At 36.6% G+C, this 23,210-nt stretch overlaps 1 protein-coding gene across 4 annotated transcripts in view; it reads left to right on the top strand.

Annotated features, from left to right (window-relative positions):
* Positions 1-23,210, top strand: part of ATG7 (autophagy related 7) — a 104,088-nt gene that overhangs the window by 40,786 nt on the left and 40,092 nt on the right. For all 4 annotated transcript variants that reach the window (XM_032698615.1, XM_032698613.1, XM_032698614.1 and 1 more), the window contains one exon: positions 3,267-3,389. In XM_032698615.1, the coding sequence (XP_032554506.1) occupies positions 3,267-3,389 (123 nt within the window). The remainder of the gene's footprint in view (positions 1-3,266; positions 3,390-23,210) is intronic.

Here is a 23,210-nt window from a genome sequence, read left to right as displayed (position 1 = left end):
AAAGGATTTCATTGTAATGTATGTCTTCTTTAATGGTACCACCACTGCTCAGGCAGCAGAGTGCTGCTGCCAGGTCCTTCTTTGGCTCCTTGCTATGAAGTTTGTTGGGCCATGCGACTGGGATTTCAGATTTAAAAGTAGTTAACAGATACTTCTATTCAGCAGCCTGCTCCCATTATAAAAAGCAAGCAATTATAATCAGCAAGTACATTTTTCAGTAAAGCTTTTCAGGTTTCTCTGGTTGCTGGTAGAAGAAAAAATATTCTTTTTTTTTTTTTTGTACTTTAAGTATTTCAGATACTGTGGCTATACTCAAATTTGTTATCCAAACCTAAGTTTGCCATTGTAGCACTGTGGAAAGTCACTGCCACAGAGCAGGATGGCACGATGGAGTTGCTACAGGGAGAAAATAAACCAGGGCAGTTCATGCAGAGGACCCTGGCACACTGAATTCATGTACTTACTGAGGAAGCAGTACCTGGAAATTCTCACTTCAGGCCTGAGTCACAGGTTTTTTGGAAATGAGGATTAAAGCACAGTTAGCTGAGTAACAACATCAGCCAGATTTAAAGGCTGTTTGATAAATGACTTGTATGTAGTAAGGTTGCACCCAATTCCTGCCTCTGCTCATAAAATTTGCATATCCCAAGATAGTTTACATCTTTAGCAAGTTTTACCTCTGGGAAGAGACCAAAGTATATTAATGTCGTTGTCCCTGCATTTCATGGATATGCTGTAAAATTTTAAAATAAGGCTAGAGTTTATTGTGTATAGGCTGGAAATGGTTTCAGTGTGCCATGACCTATAACCTGGCCTGCATCACCAAAAATCTGCCTCCTGAGCTCTGGATTGTGGTTCCAACAAATGGCACCAGCAGCACACTGGAGAACACTGATAGCTTTTGGGGGATATGCACAGGCAGGGCTGTGAATACATTCTAAGCTTAGAAGTTGGCATCTGCATACAGTATTTCACAAAGAGCCAGATGCAAGAGATTTCTGCACTTCAGTTGGTATATTGTAATTTTGAAACACAGAAGAGTCATTAAATGTATGTGTCTATCCATGGTGCAGTTTGACTGGGATAATGTTAAGAGGACACATCTCAAATGAAATGCTGATGTTGTACAGTTCTCTGCACTGCATTATGAACGTTCAGATTACTTTGTTTCTCTGGAATGAAAAAAACACAAAACACAAAGAAATGCCTCTAATAATATTTTAATATCTTTTTTCCTTTCCTTTTTTCTTTTTTGATTTCTCATTATGTTATGGGTCAATGAACAAATACACAAAACCCCGTGTATGGCAAAATAAATAAATAAAGCGTGAAGAACGATTTCTACTGATTTAGTAAGAGAACACTAAGTGCTGGTTTTATCTATTTTAGGAGCATAAAGTGTGGTCAAGAAGGTGCCACGTGTTTGCTATAGTCACCTACATCTGTCTTTTTCATAGTTGTGTTTCTGTTGTTTCTCTTTGTGTTTTTTTTAAACCTAAGAATGCATTAGATAATTTTGCTGCTAAATGGACATTTTGCATGAAAATCTGAGTGAAGATCCTAGTCTGGTTTTATCAGTAAACTTACAATTCTGTCAGCTAAATATGAATATGTTTTTAAATGAGTTTGAATTCCTGTAGGACTTGGTGTAAAAGCTCACTGGACGTGTTTTGCTGAAAAATGCTATCGGGTGGTGCAAGTTTCCACAGTTTTAAGATTTATCAATGCAAAGGTTATTTGAGACAATTAGGAATTGTTAAACTAGAGAAGAATAAGATTGTTGAGAGTAAGTTGTGAAGACCAGTTGAGGAAGTTGGAGCTGTTCAGCCAGGAGAAGAGAAGGTTGTGTGGAGACCTCAGAGCACCTTCCAGTGTCTGAAGGGGCTACAAGGAGGCCAGAGAGGGACTGTCCATCAGGAACTGTAGTGACAGACAAGGGGGAACGGCTTCAAACTGAAAGAGAGTAGGTTTAAATTTGATATTAGGAAGAAATACTTCTCTGTGTGGGTGTTGACGCCCTGACACAGGTTGCCCAGAGAACCTGTGGCTGCTCCGTCCCTGGAAGTGTCCAAGGCCAGGTTGGATGGGGCTTGGAGCAACCTGGGCTAGTGGAAGGTGTCCCTGCCCATGGCAGGGGTTTGAACAAGATGAGCTTTAAGGCCCCTTCCAACACAAGTCATTCTAGGGTTCTGTGATTTGGATGAGTTAGATGAATTCATAATGGAACTCTCATTTCCACTCTTCTGAAAAACTTGCCTCTTCTGATCCAGGGTGATCCTGCTGATCCTTCTCCTGCCTCTCTAGCTCTGATGTCATTTATATTTCTCCTTTGTATTTAAATATTGTGTGGTTTTGAGGTCCCTACATGCATCCTGCTCTGCTACACAAACCTCTGTAGGAAAAGTTACTTTGGAGTCTATCAAGCTCAGTTGCTTCATCTGTAAACCTGAAGACAGCAAACCAGGGTATTAAATAATCAATGGTAGAACCTGGAACAAAAACGGGGAAACAGCAGATACTGTGTTGCTCAATCATAAGTTCCTTTCATTTTCTGGCTACCTGCTTTCACAAAACTTGTGGAATCATCTTTATCTTTGAGATTTTTCTTCTGTTCCCTTAATCTCCATCACACTGGATTGAAATCAGCCTGGCAAATAGTTTATCTAAGCTAAAACTGTGTGAAGTAAAATTCTTCATGGTCAGGGGATTGAAACGAGCATAAGCTAAAATCTTCCTCACAGTTCTTGTAGGAGTCTGTAAAATTCTCCAAATAAAAGATGAACTGTGAAGATTAGAGCAGAAAAATAGAGAGTGCTTTAAGATACAATAATCTCAGAACCATGAATCACTGGAGACTAGGAGGATGTTGGACTTGGACACCAAATTGGGGAATTTTTCAGTCTGTCTCAGCATGGTTCTTTCCCTTTAACTGATACATCGTAACAGTCTTTTACTGTGTTTTGTGTAACTCAAATGCTGCTTTCATGACTTTGCAGCGAAGTGTTTCTTCTTGCCATATCATCTGTCTTGTTACAAGCTTAAAGGCGTGTTTAAACCAGGAAATCTTAAACCCCACTTCTGTTCCCTTTTGCCCTCACCTTTCCTCACTTTAGGAATAAAGTTGGGGAAATTTTTAGCTGCTTACAATATACAGTCATTTTCTGAGCATAGGAAAGTTTGTGCTTTTATTTTGTGAGCAAAATATGATGACGAATCATGTTATGGGTATTATATTTTACATACTTTTCTGTTTGTTTATTTGACAGGTCCTTGAACAGTATGAGCGAGAAGGGTTTAATTTCCTAGCTAAAGTTTTTAATTCTTCACATTCCTTCTTGGAAGATTTGACAGGTCTAACTTTATTACACCAGGAGACACAAGCTGCAGAGGTAAGAAAATACAATTTGGATTTTAAGAATTAGCCATGTGATTAAATGAATCACTGATAGAACCAAGCGGTGGTATTTGATTTACTCAGTGATTTGGACATTCTCTTAAATTACTTGTAACTTTTTCTATCCTGGGTTTTCAGATACTGCTTTTAAAGGAAACAAGTGACTTGTGTTATGTGGTATAAGGAAATCAATTACCATTTTAGGTCAATTAAAATGTAATTATTATACTGCTTGAGGGATTGTACTATGGGGAAAACAATGCTGTTTGTCTAGTGACTAAAGTTGGAATGTGGGAAGAAATTGGGGTATATTTTGATCTCATGGGCAATAACACTGTCTAAAGAGTTGTGATAGCTGAGTGTGTTCCATAAAAAATGAAACAGGTGTCAGAATCATAGAATGGCCTGGGTGGGGAGGGACCTTAAAGATCATCTAGTTCCAATCCCCCTGCCATGGACCTCTCACTAGATCAGGTTGCTCAGGTATCTGTTTTAATATTGTATTTTAGTAGTGATTAGTGTTCCCTACTCCATCTGCCAATGTCTATACCACTCTACATCATAATTTAATTTTGGCATAGTCATATCACATGGATGTTTCTGAAGTGATTATTGAGTTACTGCAGCCTGTGCAAATGGTGGAGCTGTTTTTTCAGCTGGAAATGGCTCAACAGTGTTGCTTAATAAGGTTGGGGGGGGATAATGATAACTTGGCTCTCTATTTCGTGTTTTAACCTTTTAAAATAATTGGAGCAGATGCTGGAAACATTAAACTGTAAAATACCTGATGCATTCTTAAATCAGCTTGGTAATACCTAGAAAATATTTAAATATTTATATGAGAGGGATCCAAGAAAGGAGAAGAAACACCATTTAACATGTACCACTTATTAACAGTTAGAATAATTGTGGTCTGATTGCCATACCTGACTTTTAGGCTGCTAGTGTAAAATGTAAAAACAATTACGATTGCCCTAGTTAGTAATGTATTATTTTGCAGACATCAGTCAGTAAATTTCTTTTGCAGTTTCAGTGTGTCCACGGGTGTTTGTTTATGAAGTTTTAGATACTTTCTACAAAATGTAGAGTCAGGTGTGAGTTTATTGCAACTTACTGAAGTTCAAAGTTTATAATAAAAATGGAATTAGTGTGCTTTCAAAAAATCTTTTGGTTCAACGCTGAGGTTTACGTGATGAAATCATTACTCATACGTGGAAAAACTGACATACAGAATATTTGTAGAGCTAATGCTTTCAAATTAGCCTAACTGCCATAAAACCAGTGACTTTTCTTGATTGCTTCCCTGTAGTATTGGTATATTTTTGTAAAAATTCGTCTGCTTTATCAGGATTAACTAGTATAATAGTCTTGATAAAGTCTGTGTTTATGAAGGTTAAGGTCTGATAGGCAGATTATCTGCAGATTCTGGAGCATGCTTGCTTGCTTCGGATTAAAAGACCTTTTGTTGCATTTTACCACTGTTGGCTCTTAAAATCAAAGAGGTTGTTTTGGGGTCTCCCACTACCCCCTCAGTACATAATTTGGGGCAAATTTTAATTTTTTTTAGGTGTACAAGAGAGTGCTTTTAATATATTTTCTGCTGAATTATTCTTGTATTTTGAGCTCATTTTTCTCACCCTGCAGTTGGTGAGTGTGAGGTCTGCAAAATGGGTTTTCAGGTTTCTGGCTACTTTGGAGCTGCTGTTGGCAGAATGTGTCCTCTAAAATGGAAGCATTAGATTTGTTAAGGTTGGTGCTCCTTAGATTGGTCTGAGATATTCTTGTTATGTTCTAAAGACTGCAGCAAAAGTACTGAGAGGTTTCATAAGACATTTATGGGCTCTTTTGGTGAATAGAATATTTGATTGTTCTCTTAAGGAGTTATGTGCCTTTCAGCATGCAAACTCTTCGGAGAGATTTTATAGGTTATTGGTGGGTTTGGAGACCATAAAAATGGTTTCTAATAACTGAAGATTTTCCTTTCCTCCAGTTTAGTAAAATTTCACCAGTGCTATTTCTGCACTGTAAAGAAAATAGACTTGTAAAGTTAAATGTCATCCAACCTCATATTTACTGCAGTAGCATCATAATCAGGTTGTAATTCTGTATGCAAAATCACTGATATTTGACTGATAAATTTGCATCTGATAGGGAAACAACTCAATCTTGTGCTTTTTTAAAAAGGATTGCTCTTAAAATGTTGATCCATTAAGAGGATTTAATTGAATGTTTTGCTTAGAGTGTTTTGTTGCAGTCAGCAAAACTGTCATGCTGGTCTTATGCTTCAGCATCTTAAGTGAAATCACACATTGAAACTTTTTCTTGTTTTTTTTATTTTAAATTCACCTAAATGCTTAGCTGCTTTCATGATGTGTGTACGTAATTGCTTTGATGAGAAATTGCTTCTAAATTTGAGTTGCTTAAAAGAGATTCTGGATAAGTTATGCGAGTTCCGTAGGAGTGACAGAACAGTTTTGGATGGCCTGAAGTTTCCATAAAAACTCTCCCTCCCTACATTATTAGCACAGACTACATATTCCCAGATTAAAGCAATACAACTTGCACTAAGATATGGGAGACTTTTCACTTACTGAATATCTTTTTTTCTTGCATTGTTCAGTTTCCTGTTCCAGAGCTGGACTGTTGACCCAAGTATTAATGCCATCTTGACATGCTTTACCTTGTCTTTTAAAATGACTGATAAGAATATAATCCTAATTCAACATGCAATCAGAGTAGCAATCATAAAACAGATTTAGTTTTTTGGTTTAACTTTGATACTTATTGCAGGAATTTTAGTTAATAAAGCACTTACTTCTTTGACGTGAGATGCATCAGGAAATCATAAATGTTCCACGTGACTTCCTTCATGACAATTTACTCAGTAAATAGTAATATTAGCAAGTGTTTCTATTCTATCTTGAAATGACAGTACATTTTAGGCATCTGCTTTTTCCACATCTGGCTTTAATTTAGGTTCTATGGAACTTTTTTGATTTTTTTATTTTTTTTTTTAATACCAGTTAGATATTTATGTACAGCTTCAGCAAGAGACTCTGATGACACACATGGCTTTGAAGGCCAGTAGAATCTGTGGGAAACTCCCATGTCAGCACTTAGGTCTTGTTTCCACTGGATACAGTTCATTTAGGGAGCTGCCCAAGCTCATGTAAAAACTGCACTTCTGTTTTCCAGATCACTTTGTCTCCTTGCTCCTAACCTAAACTTTTAAATTTGACGCTTGTTCAATGTGTAGTCGAGTTTAATAGCTGGGCTTAAAATAGAGACAGCCTATGGATCCTTGAATTATTAGTGAGAAACTGAAGGTGTTGATTTGGAGACAGAAAAACCAAGTGGATGATTTCCAGTTCAGAACTTGGCTGGGCTGGATTGTTGCGTGTCAGTGCATCCCAAACCCAGCTGGTTTGCTCCCCACAGACACCAGATTTAACCCTGCAAAGGGTAATGCTTCTTTGCCAGGGTTGAAAGCTCTTCAGATTCAGTCTAAAATTACAGCTTTCCTGATATTCACTCTCCTACTCTGTGTTAAAGGTTAATTTTTACTGATGTGACACTGCTGGAAGTAAAAACTAACACAGTTATAAAGCCCATAGCCAAGATTATTCCATAGTTGTGGAAAAACCATTCCCATTTGTAAGATTTTCTAAGAAACTTAGTTCTTGAAGGCTGCTCATTTCATTGTTGCCCTTTTCCTCCAGAAATACCTGCCACTGTTCTTCAAGACCCAATTAAACAAAGTAACCAAGCTTATCTTTGCTGGGACTTATGTAAGTGCTCTTGAAATCACCAGGAGTGAAGCATCTTATTTGAAAGGGATTGTCAATACCAGAAGGAGTGATAATAGTGGGAAAGGGAAATTTTCGCATGAATTCACTGTAGTATGAGCAGTTGAATTTCTGTACAACCGTTTTCCAACTATATTCATTTTCAGAAGTACAGAAGCCTCATTTCTCTCTGTTCCTAGTAAGACCCAAATGTAACTATACTTTCTCTTCCTTTGGATTTCAATTCCTAAATTACTTGAGTGCTTTACTGTACTTACTGCTTTCATGAGGATGAAAGAAGATTATAGAATATATACAAGAAATAAAATTTTCACTTTGTTTTATGATCGATTATAACATGAGAAGGTGTAGAAGTCTTGTCATCTAAGGGGGTCATAAAGAGTTTTGGAAAAAAAAATCAAATCGGACCAGAGTTCATATTTCTGAATGTGATTATAAAGGTCAGATATTGGTGCCAGCAAAATAACATGTCTGTGTTATTTTGCTTTAGTAATGTTGTAATTCAAGTTTTTTGTCTCTTACAAAAAGTGGGATCCATAGCATCTGTAATTTCTATGACAAGTTCTTGTGGTCAGTGAATGAACCCTGTTTGTTATTTGCAAAATCACTTTTCTGTGCTGGTTTACTGTATCCCAAGCAAGGGTAGGATCAATTTAAAAAAAAAAAAAAATGATTCATACTAGTAAAATACTCAGAGCTCTTTGACTAAGAGAAAACACAGAAAACCCTTTTTTATTCTGTTTCTGCACTTACTTGACATTTGTGCCTGACCATTTTTTCAGTCATTTCTTGAGGAACAAGGCTGAGCTGTATAATAGGCAACTGGTATTAAAAGGGAACTTATCCTAGTTTGGATGAAAATTCAGAATTTCCAGTGTGCTTTGCTATTAAAAATATCCTGTTTGTTTCTGATTCTGCATTATATTATGCAATGTATTTGATGTCGAAACAATAACATATGAATAGCCAAAAAAAATCCCAAGCAAAACAGAAAAACCCAACTGCAACAATATTGAAACAGTAAGTTCTTTAGCTTAACAGGTTTTTTCTGTTAGCCAAACAGTCTTCAGAAGTTAATTTTACTTGATGTTACGAAAACTTCCTGAAGAAATCACTACTGATGGGTAGACCAAAATTAATATTTGAGACTCTTCTGTGTCTGTGAGCTTTTTTGTTTTCATGTTGTTAATCTGGTGCATTTCAGGAGAAATTCACTTTGACAGATTCAGGCCTGCCCTGGAATTTCTTTCTGAAGAGATTAAGAGATTAATTTAGTTTTTTTCAGGAGGTAGGTTGTTTTTTTCTGTCTTAAGTTTTCTCATGATGTCGATTAGTGTCATCATATTTCTTCATTCATCAAGCAGTATTTCCCAGATCTTCAAATAATGGTAAATTTTTTTCTGAAAAGGAATTCCTGTTGAACACAGTCCAAATGAGAAATGAGTCTTGGTTAGAGCAGATTTTAAAATGTGTGTAAATGTGCAGTGCCTAAAATAGATTTAGTTAGTCTGTCCTTCACACACTATTCTGCTGAACTGATGGTATTTCTGCTCCTGACATTTTGCCAAGCGAGGTAATTGTTACATCAACACAGAACAGTTCAAACTGAGTTTTATAGCCTCTGAACGAGCCCCAGAATGGTCTTTAAGATGATACCTTATGTTGCTCTTTGAAGATTTTAGAAATACCTGTGAAGTGTTGCCTCTGTTTGGTACCAAAACATGATCTCCTTGTCTTTCCCCTGATATCTTTACTGATAACTTCAATTATTATCCCTTATTATCATCAGCAACTGGTGTGCACAAATACTCATATGTTTCATGATAAGTTTGAATAAATACATATTCGTGCCCTTAGGATGGGGAGGGGCATTTGCAGTCGTTTTATTTTGGGGGAGCCAAGAGGAAGAAGGGGGAAAGACGGTTGCTCGTAGGGTTGTATGGAAGGGAAGATGTCAGGGGTGAGAGCCAGCCAACCCTCTGAGCTGAGTCAGAGTTACAAACATCTTTTCATCAGACAACCCTCAGTATTATTCAAATTCGGAAGGGATTTTAAGTGAGGGCAGCTATAAAAACACTAACCATACTACTGCAAATGAATAAATCTGCATTGTCATAAACATCCGTTATGACATCTCAAAAATATGAAATGACCTTATAAAATGTTTTTACTTGAAAGTTTTGACTTGTAAATGATGGCATCTTTCAGTAAAAGGCACTACTGCTTAGCTCCACAGATTGATAGATTTGCTAGACTGGTACAGTTATTAGATTAAATGAAACTCTGCAAATTCAAATATAAGAATCAATTCTTGAGAGCAAAGATAGAGAAAATGCTGATTTATTCAGTATAAAGAATTTTTTTTAATTTAAACTGATGTTACTATCAAGTTGTCTTTTTTGTTTGAAATTTCAAACACGTGGAAAAAAATTTGACAAAACTACTAAAAAAAAAAAATAATGGCATTTAGATTAACAACAGATGGAAGGGTTTTTAGTATTTTTTCCCTGTATTTAACTGTCAATTGCTGTCATAGTGCCAAAGCATTGATAGGGTTTAAATCTCTATATACAATGTCACAGTAAATCTCACATAACTATAAAATGGAAAATGCTGCTGTGAATAAATTTATAATTTCATCAGTTTTTATGTGAGAGGGAAGAGCTGTGAACAAATAGCTGTACAAAGCCATCAGCCTCAGTACTCCAGCACCTTTCCAGGTGCTAGGGAACTGCTGAAGCATAAATGTGTACTTCATGTTCTTCATGCTGCTAATGCAGCTGGTGAGCACTGGATTTTTTGTCCTCTGTCTAAACAGTATTGATCAGCAGAGCTTTGTACTGTTCAATATCAGACATTCTCTACCAATAGGGCTCAGTGTCTGTGCTTTTTGATGTTTCCTGTTTTAATGATAACAGCTCCTCAGGTACATTTGCAAGGGTGCACTCATTTTCTTTATGAATTGTAGTAAATGATATTAAATTGTACTTTGTTTACGATTTTAGAGTAATTTTAGTTAATGATGAACATAGCACCCCAAAATTTGAAATGAACTCCTATACTTAAGCTGTAAAATCTGAAATAGAAACTTGCTGATGTCTCTAGAAATGAATTGTGCCTCTAAGGAACTTGGTACACCTCATTACATTTCCATAAGTCAGAAGACGTAGCCCCAGTTTTCACATGTAGTGATCCATCACACCGAGTTGGCATCAGTATGACAGAACAGCTTCAATATTCTGGTATAATTTCTTTGCCAATCTCTGGCAGTGCAAGGTGACGAAGTTATCAATGAGTTCTGTACCTGAAATGGCTCATCCATTACTAAAAATATTTGTTAAATGAGGATTATAACCTGGTGGGTTTTTTGTTTGGTTTGGTTTTGTTGTTGGGGTTTGGTTTTCTTTATGTGTGTGGGCTACCAGTTCTCTTCTAGAAAGATTTTCAGACTTAATTGGAAGGAAAAATCGCCAGTAAAGAAGGGAGAAGAAAAAGAATTTAGAGATTAAATTTCTTCCATTCCAATACACTTTGTCACAATGAAGAATGAATACACTTTTCAAGATGCATTCTGTTATTCTTCTGTGAAGAATAAGAAATTACACAACACAGACAAACATGCTGATAAACTTTGTTTTATAATTAAGAACATAAATTATACAATCTGCATCTTAGTTCAAGAGAACTGTTGCAGAGTATATGAGCCCTTGTAGATCATTCAAGTCAAAAAAAAAAGGAAAAAGTTTGCTGTTGGACAAATTACTCCCAGATGCAGGTTTCAAGAAGCACATATTGTTGTAGCCTTGCCCAAAGGTGCTGTGAATGTCTTGAGGCAAATCTTCCTCAGCATTCCCTGAACTGTTGAATGTTGGAGTGTTAATTGAGTTACTTGTATTATGTCTGAGTGAGCTTTTATTGTGCTCAATTCATCTTATAGGCTGTTAAATGTTGTCCAAGAGTATTTAATTGTTAAAAGTGTTTGCACTCTTCTGACAATCTATATTTCCTCTGGAAATGTCTCTCAAACTTCTCTTAAGGCATTCAGAGTTGTGCAAGAGAATTCATGCAGTCAGTTGTCACACATACTAAGGGCATTGGTGTTTTATTATTGCCAGCATCTAATTTAGGCTACCTTTCTGCACAAACAGTTATGGCTTCTTTTCTAACTCTGTAAGCTTCTGACTTTCCTGTAAATATATATATACACCTAGTGAATGGTAATAAGTGAAGTTGATTGCAATGTGAAGAGCTGTTGAAAAATCATATAGATCTAGCACAGCTTTTCTCTAATGCCAGCAGTTGCTAATTCATGTGACTATCAGAGGAAATTAAGCATCACAAATTTTAATAACAGAATATGAATTTCAGACGTACATCTATGTGGAAATCTCATATGGAAAACCATTTGTAAACTACTTGTCAGCTTAAATTTTTGCAGTGTCTTAGGGTTTCTTCCTTTATGAACTACGGCATAATTTTACCAGCACGATTGTTTAAAGATTTGCATCTGTGTTGCTACAGTAATGAAAATATTGTTGGCTGAATTTTGGTTGACACTAATTTTGCAGAGATTTATAAAACAGGCAAATTTGAGTAGCCTTGAAAATTAGTACTAACCTAGCTTTTACTGGCCTGAGTTTTCTTTCTGTTTGATTCTGAATATTTTCCTGGTGTTTGCACTTTAATGAACATCTCTGCAAAGTGCTGGTATTTCCTTTCTGTTACTGTATTTCAGGTTCTCTTGAAGTTTCCTTATTACAACATCTTTTTCTTGAATGCATTATAACTTGGCTTCCAGCTGAAGTCTGCCATGCAACATAGTTTTTTTTGTATGAAGTTGGCTGGAGTCCTGGAAAGACCACCTGATACTTTGGGAGTGATAAAAAATAATGACCAATTCCATAGTTAAACCCCAGATTTGATTCCAAGATTAGCCTATTTGTGCTTGAGAAGATAAGGATTGGTTATCTCTTATCACTTAGCAGTGACTTCCAGTTGATTTAAGGTCAAACTGGGTGGAAAATCGTGTTCTTGTAAATGAAAGTTGTGTCTGACCTCATGAAGAGACATCAGAAAAAGTCTACAGTGTTATGCATACAGTAAAAAATTTGCCCAGAGAAAAGGGTTTAAGTTCGGAGAGCATAACATCTAAAAAAAAGTTTTAGGATAAGCTTCTGTTTTCTTGCTCTCTCAACGTCTAAAACCCCTGCTCTAGGTATTAACTAATTAACATGCTTCAAATTACTGATGAGTTGTTGCATTCTCTAGGTATTGAGGCTGGGACACTGAAACTATATTTATGTTTAATATTTCATGAAGCAAGAGCTGCTTGTCAGTTACTGAGTTTGTTGTTATTTTTTGTATACTTTTTGTTATTCTACAGGTCTGATGATGATTTTTAGCCATTTAATTGTTATGCAGCAACCTTAAAATAGTGCAGTTTTACTGGATAAGTATGAATGGGAACATGCTAGACCTTAAAATCTGACAACATACTCTTTAAATTAGGTTGAGCTGCAAGCTGTGGTAGGAAGTGAAATTAATTCATGGTTAAGATGTGATAAGGATCAAATCACAGATCTGATTTTGAAGTCTGTGTGCAGCAGTTCTGCTAACATCTTTGTGTATGAAGGTTTACATGCAGGTGTCTGATTACTGAAGTGTAAAATTCCACAAAATGGCTATTTAATGGCATGTGACTGTCTAAGACAATAAGTGAATTGACTCTATTCCAGTTAAAACAAAAAATTAAATATAAAACTAGTCTAGTTGGAATGAACTTAAAGCAGTGAGATTATGGAAGTAAATTTGGAGAAATACTCTGTATGTGCAAGCACATCAGTACTTCGTCATCTTAAAATAGGGGTTCTGTTTAAGTACTTACTGTACATAAAATAAACTTCTGTAATTGTAAAGTACTGACCTAAGCCTACCAGGCAGTGAATTGGATCCCCTGCAAGTCAAGTGTGAAATCAAATAGGTTAATCAGTAAATACAAAAAGTACATGGTTAAGAAAAAGATACAAACTGTGATCTAGATGGAGGTAACTGCTGAGATGCTTTATTTTTTTGTAACTAAAGAAAGTAAGTCACAGAAACGGAAAAGGGATGCACACGTAAACCTGGAAAGAGTTAAGTAATCACTTTCCAGCCTCTCAAGGGGATAGGGGCTAAGAGATACAGGTTTTTTTATGTTGTTGAAAAGTTATTTGTCTGATGTCTACTGAGACGGTGTGCCAACAACAGCAAATCCAAAATGCAAGTTAAAAAGACAAAACTACTACTGGAAGAGAATATGAAGGCATAACAAAGCTTTTTAGAATTATTACAGTGCAACAGCTGGTTTTGCTAATGTTTCTTGGTTATTTAAAAAAAAAAATCATCTAAGTTTTAATTCCCTTTGTCTTCTCACTTTGAGTAACTGCAGTATATGAATTTTGCCTGCCTATGACTCGTTCTTCCCACAATACTCTTTCTTTGGAAAGCCCTTGTAAAAACATGCATTTTGTATTAGTTGACTTAGTTGGCAACTGTGTAGGCTTTTTTCTTCCTGGGTGAGTGATTTGTATGTACTAATCTCTGGATCTACTTCTGCCACACATCGTGCATGTGAGAACAGTGGTGACCCTGTGCTGTACCTGTGCTTGCTGTGCTGGCAGTTCTGAAAGAGTGCAGTTGGCTGGGTGTATCAAGCACCGAAACTGGTTTAATCTCTTGCTCCACAGGCAATAATCTCATATGTAACAAATTCTGATACCTTGTGCACGTTTTCAGGGACATGCAGTCATGAAATTGAGGCTCGATTTTAAATCTTAACAGATTTGAAAGGATAAAGAACAAAGAAGACATAAATGCAAAATAAGATGTTATTTCCGGCCTCCAAAAGAAATGTCCTTGCATGAGTTTGGTTCACTATAAGAAATATGGAAGCTAAATGGCTGAGGTTCATTCAGCTGAAGAATTAAAGAGCATCTGTTGTAGCTTTTGTATGTGAGTGCTGGGCAGTCTTTTTTAACTGTACCCCTGTAGGCAGCCCTGGCATTATTCTAAAGAACAGCCCTGGCCGTATTTTCACTTGCTGCTTTCACAGGGCTTCACATTTTCTCTTCTGCCCCAATGGAACAAGGCAAGCTCCTGTGAGAGAATTCTATCCTGAATTCTGTATCCTCTGTGAGTTTGTCTAACTGTACCAGCACACATCCATCATAGCAGCACGTGTGGAGATGGATATGGGCAGCATCCTCTCCAGCTGTCTTTGCTTCCCCAAAGGGAGGGGTGGGTGAACTGGGTCAGCCTTTGGATTGAGTCCAAACTGTAAAACACAAGCTCCTATGTTTAGATGGGTAATGAAATACTTTAAACTCTGCCTGCCTTGGAATTACAAGTTCTTTGTTGGCTGGGGCTACTTTATTTGATACTTCTGCTTTCTGGATTTAATCTAGAGTTTAGTATTTGGATCAAATTGTTTAATGCATTTAATATGCAATTTAATATGGTCTAATGTGTATTTAATATGTAGATTTATGCCTGCAGATTATATTTGGATTACTCAACAAAGTAAAATCTTGGTTGTAGCTGAAACATGTTGATAAAAGTTCAAGCAGCTGACTGTGAATTTTCTTTTTATACAGTGGAAATTAGAGATAGTTATGGGAGATCTGGGAAAAGAAAGTAATACTGTTAAGTATCATTTTAGTTACATTGAGGTATAAAGGTCACAAATTTTTTACTGAGTGAGGTTGAATTCAATCAAGGTTGGTCATTTTAAAAAAAATACCATTTTTTGTAGTGTAGCATTAGTAACACGTCATAGCTGGTGGAGGATGCTACAGGACTTTTCAGGACAATACTAGAAAAAGGTAGTGTATTTGGAAAACTGCTAGGATTTAAGCTTACTTATGAAAGAGAAAAATGTTGTTTTCGTGAAGAAATTTCTGAATTGAAGAATGAGTATTTTGACCATTGAGTCTTTTGTATTCCAAGGAGAATGGTATTCCCAGTTCTAGCATGAAGTATGCAATCCTTCATTCTGGTTATAAAGTGGGATTTTTCTTTACTCTCTTCAGTTTAAAAGTGAAAGAACTTAATGGCAGAGAAAATTGCCTATAGAATAGACTGCCCATTTAGAAATGTTATTTTAATGTGAAGGGATAAGGTAATAGAGTAAAGCAATGACCAGCAAGCTGCAATGTTTGACTCCAGTATCAACGGCAACTTCACAGTCCTGATCTTTATTGTACTTTTTTTTAAAATCACATATCTGTTTCAGGAAGAGTATCAGGAATACTCTAATTTCATATATAAATATGGGATCTGATTAATACTTGAGGCATGCAAGGGAGCTATAACATTAAGGCTGTTGTTACTATAGTGAGGTGCTATTACAGACGTCACAAGACTTGTTATACAAGGAAACATGATTTGTTTGGATTAGAGAAGTTGCCAAAGACTTGAAGGATTTATAGGTGCTGCTGCTTTGAGTTATATATAACTTCATTATTTTTTTTGTTTTAAAAACATTTAGATCTAGAATTAATGATCTAGAATTAATGTTGATGAAATGAATAGCAAGTTTGACAGCTTTTAATGACACCAAGCAAATGAGGAATTTCATTGGAGCATTCCTTAGCTCTCCAAATGGCTAGATAATTTACAGAAAATCATAAATCCAGCTTCTGCACAGAGAAATGAAGCTAATATCCCTTATGACTGAAGTGAGGTACATCAGAGTTGACATGGTCAAGGTCGTTTTTCTTAAATGACTTATTATTCTTACACAAGTGGAGGAGGAAATGATCTGTCATGTTGTGGGCATGGGACAGAAAATGATGAGAGCATCTGCAAAGATGTGAGGAGGAAGCACAGATCATGCTGTGATGATCTGAGCACTGATCATGTGGGTCTGAGCAAGGCAAGAATTGAGTCCCATGAGAAACGGTGCTGTCCTGGGGCCCCCAGGGGTCCACAGGGGCTAGAGTCCAAAGGGCTCTGGAGCTTGCTGTTAATGCCAGGTGGGCTGAGTTAGTTTTAAATATTCTGAGTTTAAGAGGGGCATCAAGGAGTTTAGAAGGACAGGAATTGCAAGTCCCAGGCAAAGAGGAAGTGGGGAAATGTGACTTTAAAAACAAAGGATTGAAATTGGCTTTTTTTTTTCTGCAGCATCTCCAAAATTTAGTCATGGTTACTATAATGAGAAGGGACGATGAAATACAAATGTGTAACAGCACTGGGATGTGCTGGGCTCCTGCAAGGTCTCTTTTTAGGTGAATTAGGAGTTCAGTGCATATCACATCCATTTGATCATTTCATTACTCTCAGCTGTATAAAATTGGCAGTATTGTAGCATTGCTTCACTAACCCAGCTCAGAGACTAGTGTGACATCCAGTAACTTTTTCTAGACAGCTGCATTCCATACTGTGAAGTCTGTAGTACTGCAGAGATGTTTCCAAATGATTATTACTTAAACAGCCAATTAATTGCAAATTATTTATTGGGTTCTTAAAGTTAGCTCAGCAGACATCATTTGCTCTTGTTACCATGACACAGAATTAGTGGTATGGGTGTTAATGTGAGTGTCAGTAAATCTGAATGAGAAATGAGCTATAATCAATGATGAAAGGCTTTTAAGTTTTGAAGTAGTCTTACAACATTTGTTTCTTACAAGCAATACTATAAAAAGAAAATATGTAATGGCAGAAATCGTTCTTGAGTTCCCTTTGACTCTCCCTCTTTAATGGGACTCAGGAATTTAGTTATGTAAAAATATGACTAAGTCTCTTTTGCCTTTGAGGTATAGACCTGGATGAGATCCAGTATGAGATTGGATATCAGTAAATTGGAAAAGTTCTTTCCTAGTCTTTTTAACTTTGTATTTGGAACAAAACTACATCAAAAGCTGGAATAGGTTCCTCATCTAATTTTTCCGTGACCGGGTGGGTTTTTTGTCTTCAGATTGTGTCTGATTACTAAATTAAGCTCTCAGCATCAATAAATCATTCCCCTGCAGAGTAAAATCTTGTAATTTTTCATACATGTTGTCTTTTATACCTTTGAAATATAACTCTTAGGGCTGTGGAGCGAATCCCCGGGTAGATACAGCAAAGAGGGAGAGAGTAGAAAGGAATCCCAGTGCATATTGTATAGTTTGTTAGGGTGACATGCTGAACATATGGCAGAGTATTTGCAGGTGCTGTATGAACTCCTGGGAGCAGTGGCTGGTTGGGTTATGGAGTTTAGGTAGTGAAGAGTCAGTGTGGTTCCGTTATAGCCCAAATGAGGGTTTTTTCAGAAGCTTAATATGTACTGTGGTGTGATACATCTGTCACACCAGTGCAGTTACACTGCCAGGAAGTGTAAGGGGGTAGGGAAGCACAGAGGAGCATCATTCCTGATCCTGTATGAGCAGTGTTAAAAAACAAACCAACACAACTTGGCGTTGGAATCTGCATTCATACTGTTTAGAGGGTAAAGCAGAGTCTGCAGAGCCAAGCACGTGGAAAGTGTGTTCAGGTCTGAAGTGTTTGTGCTGCCTCGCCAAACCCATGTTCCAAATGGCATTGGAATATATTAACTTTTAATTTCTCTTAATGTTATACAGGACATCACAGAGTCAAAGTCTTAAAATGCAAACAGTCCGTTTGTTCTGTGTATCAGAGAGATGGGGGACAGAAGGGAAGAATGGAAATGATCTCGTACCCATATTATTATGTTAGTGGAAATTAGGCAAAATCTGTTAGTCCACAAAAACAGCTGGAATTTATCTTGTTGTGCGAGCCTTCAGCTAATTTTTTTCACTGTATCCTACCCAAAGGTATTTTTAAAACTGAATGAAGACAGCTCTTATTTTCTCCATTGTACTTTTATTGACACAGTCACAGATGTTATTACTATGCAAAGCACTATTATTATTTTTTCCTCTTAAGTACTTTCCCAGTTTCCCTTTCACTGTGACAATTTTTTCATTGTTGTTGGGAGATGGAACTATTTCATTCATGGGCCACAAATGTTTTAAGTATTTGAAATGTCCCATCCTTCTATTGTGCTTTTCCAGTTTATTATAAAATGCTCCAACCCTATTCAATATATTTTTGTTTAAACCTTCCATTCCTGGTATTTTTAAAACTGTATGTGTGTTGCTTTAGTTTTTCAAGATGTATCATCACTGTCATTTTAGCAATGAAATTCTGCTGTATCAATCACTTACTTCAATCTGATCTATTGCTTTCTTTGTATTTCAGTTTATCACAGCACTTTCTCTCATCTCCTCTGTCATCCATAATTTCTCTGTTTGATTCACACCCGCTTGCAGATCTACTTTGTATCCTCTGTATGTTTTATTTTAATTGGGCATCTGCATGACTTGAAATAAAAATGTTAGTTTTTTCATCTTCCAGATTTACAAAATTATTTCATATTATTTAGTAGTAAACTCTTGAAATAAACAGTTGTAGATTCTTATTATTTTTTTATTTCACTGTAATAGTAGCTGTAAGTGGACATAGAAATGCTTCCAAACAATTTGCTTTTCAATAATCGACTTGGTTTTCCACCGGAATGTTGTAAAAAGTGCTATTCATTAATGGTTCTTTCTTGCACTTCTGAGCATGTTGTCATGTTAAAAAAAAAAAAATCAGAATTTTTCTTCTGTCGTTTTTTTCTTTCACAATAATCTTGGTCTGTAATGTGGCATTTATTCTACTTATGCTTGCAAACACTTTCATTTTAAAAAACTACTGGACAACTCTATTGAATTCCATCAATAATACTGTGGTGCTGTTAACTGGTTGGTATTTAAATTTACTTTTTATTTTAATATTTAAATGTATTCTTACATTTAAAGGACTGCATTGGTATTTTATTTGTTTCTTTAGCTGCTCAGTTTGTCAGATGGCAGATATTGTGCTCGCTGGACTCAGCACCATTGCCTTGCCTCAGCGTTTGCTCTGTTCTCCCTATAAACTCAGTTTAGTAGTCTGGTTGATTTTCCATTCCTCTTGTACAAACATGTATCTTCCAATACTTCCAATTCACATTGAGCAATAAGAAATTGTCAGTACCTGTTTTTCTTGACTGCTAAGTATCAGGTGTAATTTAACAGTCATTTTTGGGAAGTATTCTTTCAGCCCATTGCCCCTTGTCAGCAACCTTCCTCAGCCAGGTGTGCCTGGGTATTATTCTAATACACAGCTCTTGCCAAGGCCTGTTACCGCCTAGATTTTGACAGTTAAGCATCAAAAGTTACACTTCAAACACTAATATTCATATTAAAAAAATACCTTGTTTAATCTTTTTTTTTTTTTTGCCCCTAGCTCCTTCATGCCTGAGACCAGTATTTGAGGTAATGCAATTTCCTGAAAATTTAAGGCTATCCACATAACAATGCTTATGGCCTAAGATGCAGAGCATCCTCTGCCTTTTCTGAAAATATATATATATTTTTTCAAAAATAGATGTCTGCCCTCATTAGTGTTGAGTTCAGACATGAGCAAGTCCATCTGTTTCTGGCAGGGTTTTGTAGAGGGCTTTCTATACATTTTATTTGCATGTATCTCCTAAATAATGCTGTTATTTCACCCAAATCCCATGAAAAGAGTGCGGAGCAAATGAAAAAGCTGGACTAAATTCTTTGTATTGCAGTTTATGGAGTCTTTTGTATTAAAACTGTTGTTGATCTCTTAGGTTTCATGTTCTTTAGCTACAAGCCAGAGCATGTTGACATTACTAACAATTTCCAAGTATGTTTTCACCCCACACACACGAAAAAGAGAAGGAGCCCCTTCAGGTACCATTCCATGTCCAACTCCAATCTCTCCACAACTTTATGTGCTGAGCAGAAAAGCCAAGTAAGTGAAATACAAGGGAGAAGTTTGTCATCATTGTTCTCACCATTGACTCCAGCACATTTAAAGTCTAGTTTTTATCTCTGGCAACTGAGTATCTGTTCACAGAAAAATACTGGAAGTTCTTGGAATTACAAACATATCGAGTCATGAGCCAAGTTTTCCCTGGCTAAGGAGTGACAAAAGCTGCCAGTTGATCTGAATTTTATGTGATGTTTTTTTCTGTTGAGAACTACTGTTCACTCTGAGATCATTAAAACTTATTGCAACTAGGATCCAATGTTAGATTTTAATCATTGTTCCAGAGTTAGAATGTGAATTCTCACTATGGAACACCAATGAGTTCATAGCTGAAGTTGTTCATCTTGAAATTTTACAATTAAATTAAATTTTATCCCAGTATATTAGTAATTTTAGCAGAATGTTCTAATCCAAAATGAAATCAGATGTTCTTCATGGAAATAGGGAAGTCCAGACAATGGGTATTGTATTTAGGTTACCAGACTTGTGGGGGTTTTTTAATTTTATTTTCATTGTTTACATTGCAGGGAACACTCTTTGCTCATTTTAAGGAGTAAAGCTATTAGTTTAAAACCCTTTTTTTTGAAGTTTGTATCCAAAAATATTTCTCTTGAGTTGTATAAAACATTAGGTCTTCTGGAAATTCATTGCCCTCCTGAATGGACTCCTGGTGAGTGAGGCACTTTTATGACTCCCTTAAAAAACAATTGCAGGCATTCCAAAAATAAACAATACGTTGATTTGGGGGGACGTTTTAATGAGTATTTTATAATTATTTGTTCTCCCATGTTTATTTCAGTATGGTATGTTTTAATTTTCAACTTGATTTTACTGAGAATTCTCTTGTAGCAGCAGAGAGAGTAGAGCTTTGGAGCAGGAACCAATGCTGTTTCAATTCCCATGTGCAGATACAGGACTGAGTAGGATATTTCACTGATTTCCATGAGTTCTGGAAGAAGAGCTGGAATAGTTCAGTTACATAGGCCAGCTGCTTTCTACTTCTTTTTGCATTTTGCAATTAGGGTTTTTTGCATTGGCAATTTTGATCTCATTTCCTAAATTAGTTTTTCCTTCTGTGTCTTTCATTAATAAATTTCACATGTGATTTTCTTTTGTTTTATTTTTCTTCTTTCAGGGCTGTTTTTGATGAATAGTTGACCATACAGTTACATTGGATTTGGTTTTTCCTGCCCGGGGTGTAAATTATTGCAAGTGACAATTCTTATTTTATTGGCACAATAAGCCAGTCATTCATTAAATATTCACAGAGCAGCTCTTGGTACAGCAGAAACCCTGATGCTGATATTGCAGAAGAGCTTTATTTGAAATATTGGGGATAAGAGGGACTTCACGTCATTGGATTGCTTGATGTCCCAACGGAACAGCAGTTGCACGCCCATGAAAGCTCTCCTTGTTGCTTTTGGACAAGATTTACTTTTTACTGCTGAATCTGTAAATAATCCAGGAGATCCTGTTATCACCAGAAGTACAGCTTTTTCTTTTCAGTTCATGTTCAGCAGCTGCAGGACTTTTTCTGATTTTAATTCCTGGCAATAACATTTTGTTCACCTTGAGTGAGCTCACGTGGAAGATGATAACATTTAGAACCTGAAAAATGTTGTGCAGCCAGTATGAACCCAGTTGCCTGGGATTTCAGACAGACTTCTCAGCCTTAATTTCCACTCTGACAAACCTCTGTGTGTGTCACTTAATGTTCTCAGCAAGTTTTTCCTCTAGTCCTTTAATCCATTAGGTAGAAACTTTGCAGTGCTGTGCTGCCCTGGGGATGCAGCAGACCTTGCGTGGCTGCAGGAGCAGGAGGGGGCTTAACAAGGACTATTGAAACACCTTCTGGATCTGCACATGAGTAGCACAAATATAAATAGTGGACCATGTTGACATGAGTACAGAGACAGAGACTGATCAGATTTTGAAGGTCCGTTCTCCTTTAAGGGAACGTGGCAGATTTTCAAGGTTACTGCTGTTAGAAAATTATAAACTAGAAAAATACAGATCAAAGATACAGTGATCATCTTCCAACTTTACAAGAGCATGAAGACATTCTGTGAGAAACCAGATCACTTCTCGGTTCTCCAGAACAACACAGGGACAGCATCAGAAAGCAGAGCTTACAGATCCTGCTCTGATATTCAGGAGGCTCAGGAGGGGACATGGATGCTGTGGAGCAACACTACTCTTCTGGGATTTGCTGTCTTACAAAGCATGTTACAAACCTACTTGCAAGGATTCCTTATTTTTTTCTCTGAATCAGTATTTCTAACTGTGACAGAGTGATTTATCTCATGGTTCAGCACTGGCTTGGCCTCAGCAGAAAGATCCAAGAAAGAAATGGATGTAAGCATCAGCGCAATAGTAAGTAGGTGTGTTCAGAAGGTGAAATGAAGCTGGTTTAGTATAAGTTCAGTCTTGACTGGGCTCTGTGATTTCTAATTAATTGATGAATTTTACAGAAGTTTTATTTCATTACATAAAAAGCTTTGCAAAAGATAAATATTTTTATTGTAGAGCAGCTGAGAAATTATCTTCTCTGTGTATTTCTCCACTCTGGGGTTTCTACAAAACTCACAGATGCAGAAAGAAGGTCATTGAAAAGCATTCTGTTACTGCTTTCATGCTCTATTAAAAATGGTATTTGTATTTTTTAGTTGCTAAAGAATAATTTTAGTTTGGGGGATTTAGAAATACTCTACAGTTTACTGGGTATAACTGCCCTGAGTGTCAGGTGATGTTATCCCGACTCTTGGAGTGTGATGCTGCCAAACAGGCAGCAGGATGTGTTCCCACACATCCAAGGACAGGTCCAAAACCAAGGAAGTGGAGCTTACTCAAAATGGGAAATTTCACATCCTCTCTGCTGACTGGGAGATGAATTGAGGAAAACTAATGTTACTAAGTGGTGTGTCAGCAGTTCCAAGGGAATTATTGGAGTGGGAAGAAAACCTGGATGACACTTGGTAGTCACCTGTATTAATAACACAACTCTGCAACTAAGGACCTTTTCAATTTTTAGTTGCAATAACTGTATTTTCCTCAACTGCATCTTAAAACTATGAGTATACTACTCTGAAATAATGTTTATATAGTTTTGAAAACTCCTTTAAAATTTTATTGTGCAACTCTCCAAATAT

This window comes from Chiroxiphia lanceolata, chromosome 11 (genome assembly GCF_009829145.1).
Source record: "Chiroxiphia lanceolata isolate bChiLan1 chromosome 11, bChiLan1.pri, whole genome shotgun sequence".
Classification (NCBI taxonomy): Eukaryota; Metazoa; Chordata; class Aves; order Passeriformes; family Pipridae; genus Chiroxiphia; species Chiroxiphia lanceolata.
This window is presented reverse-complemented; position numbering and strand designations above follow the sequence as displayed.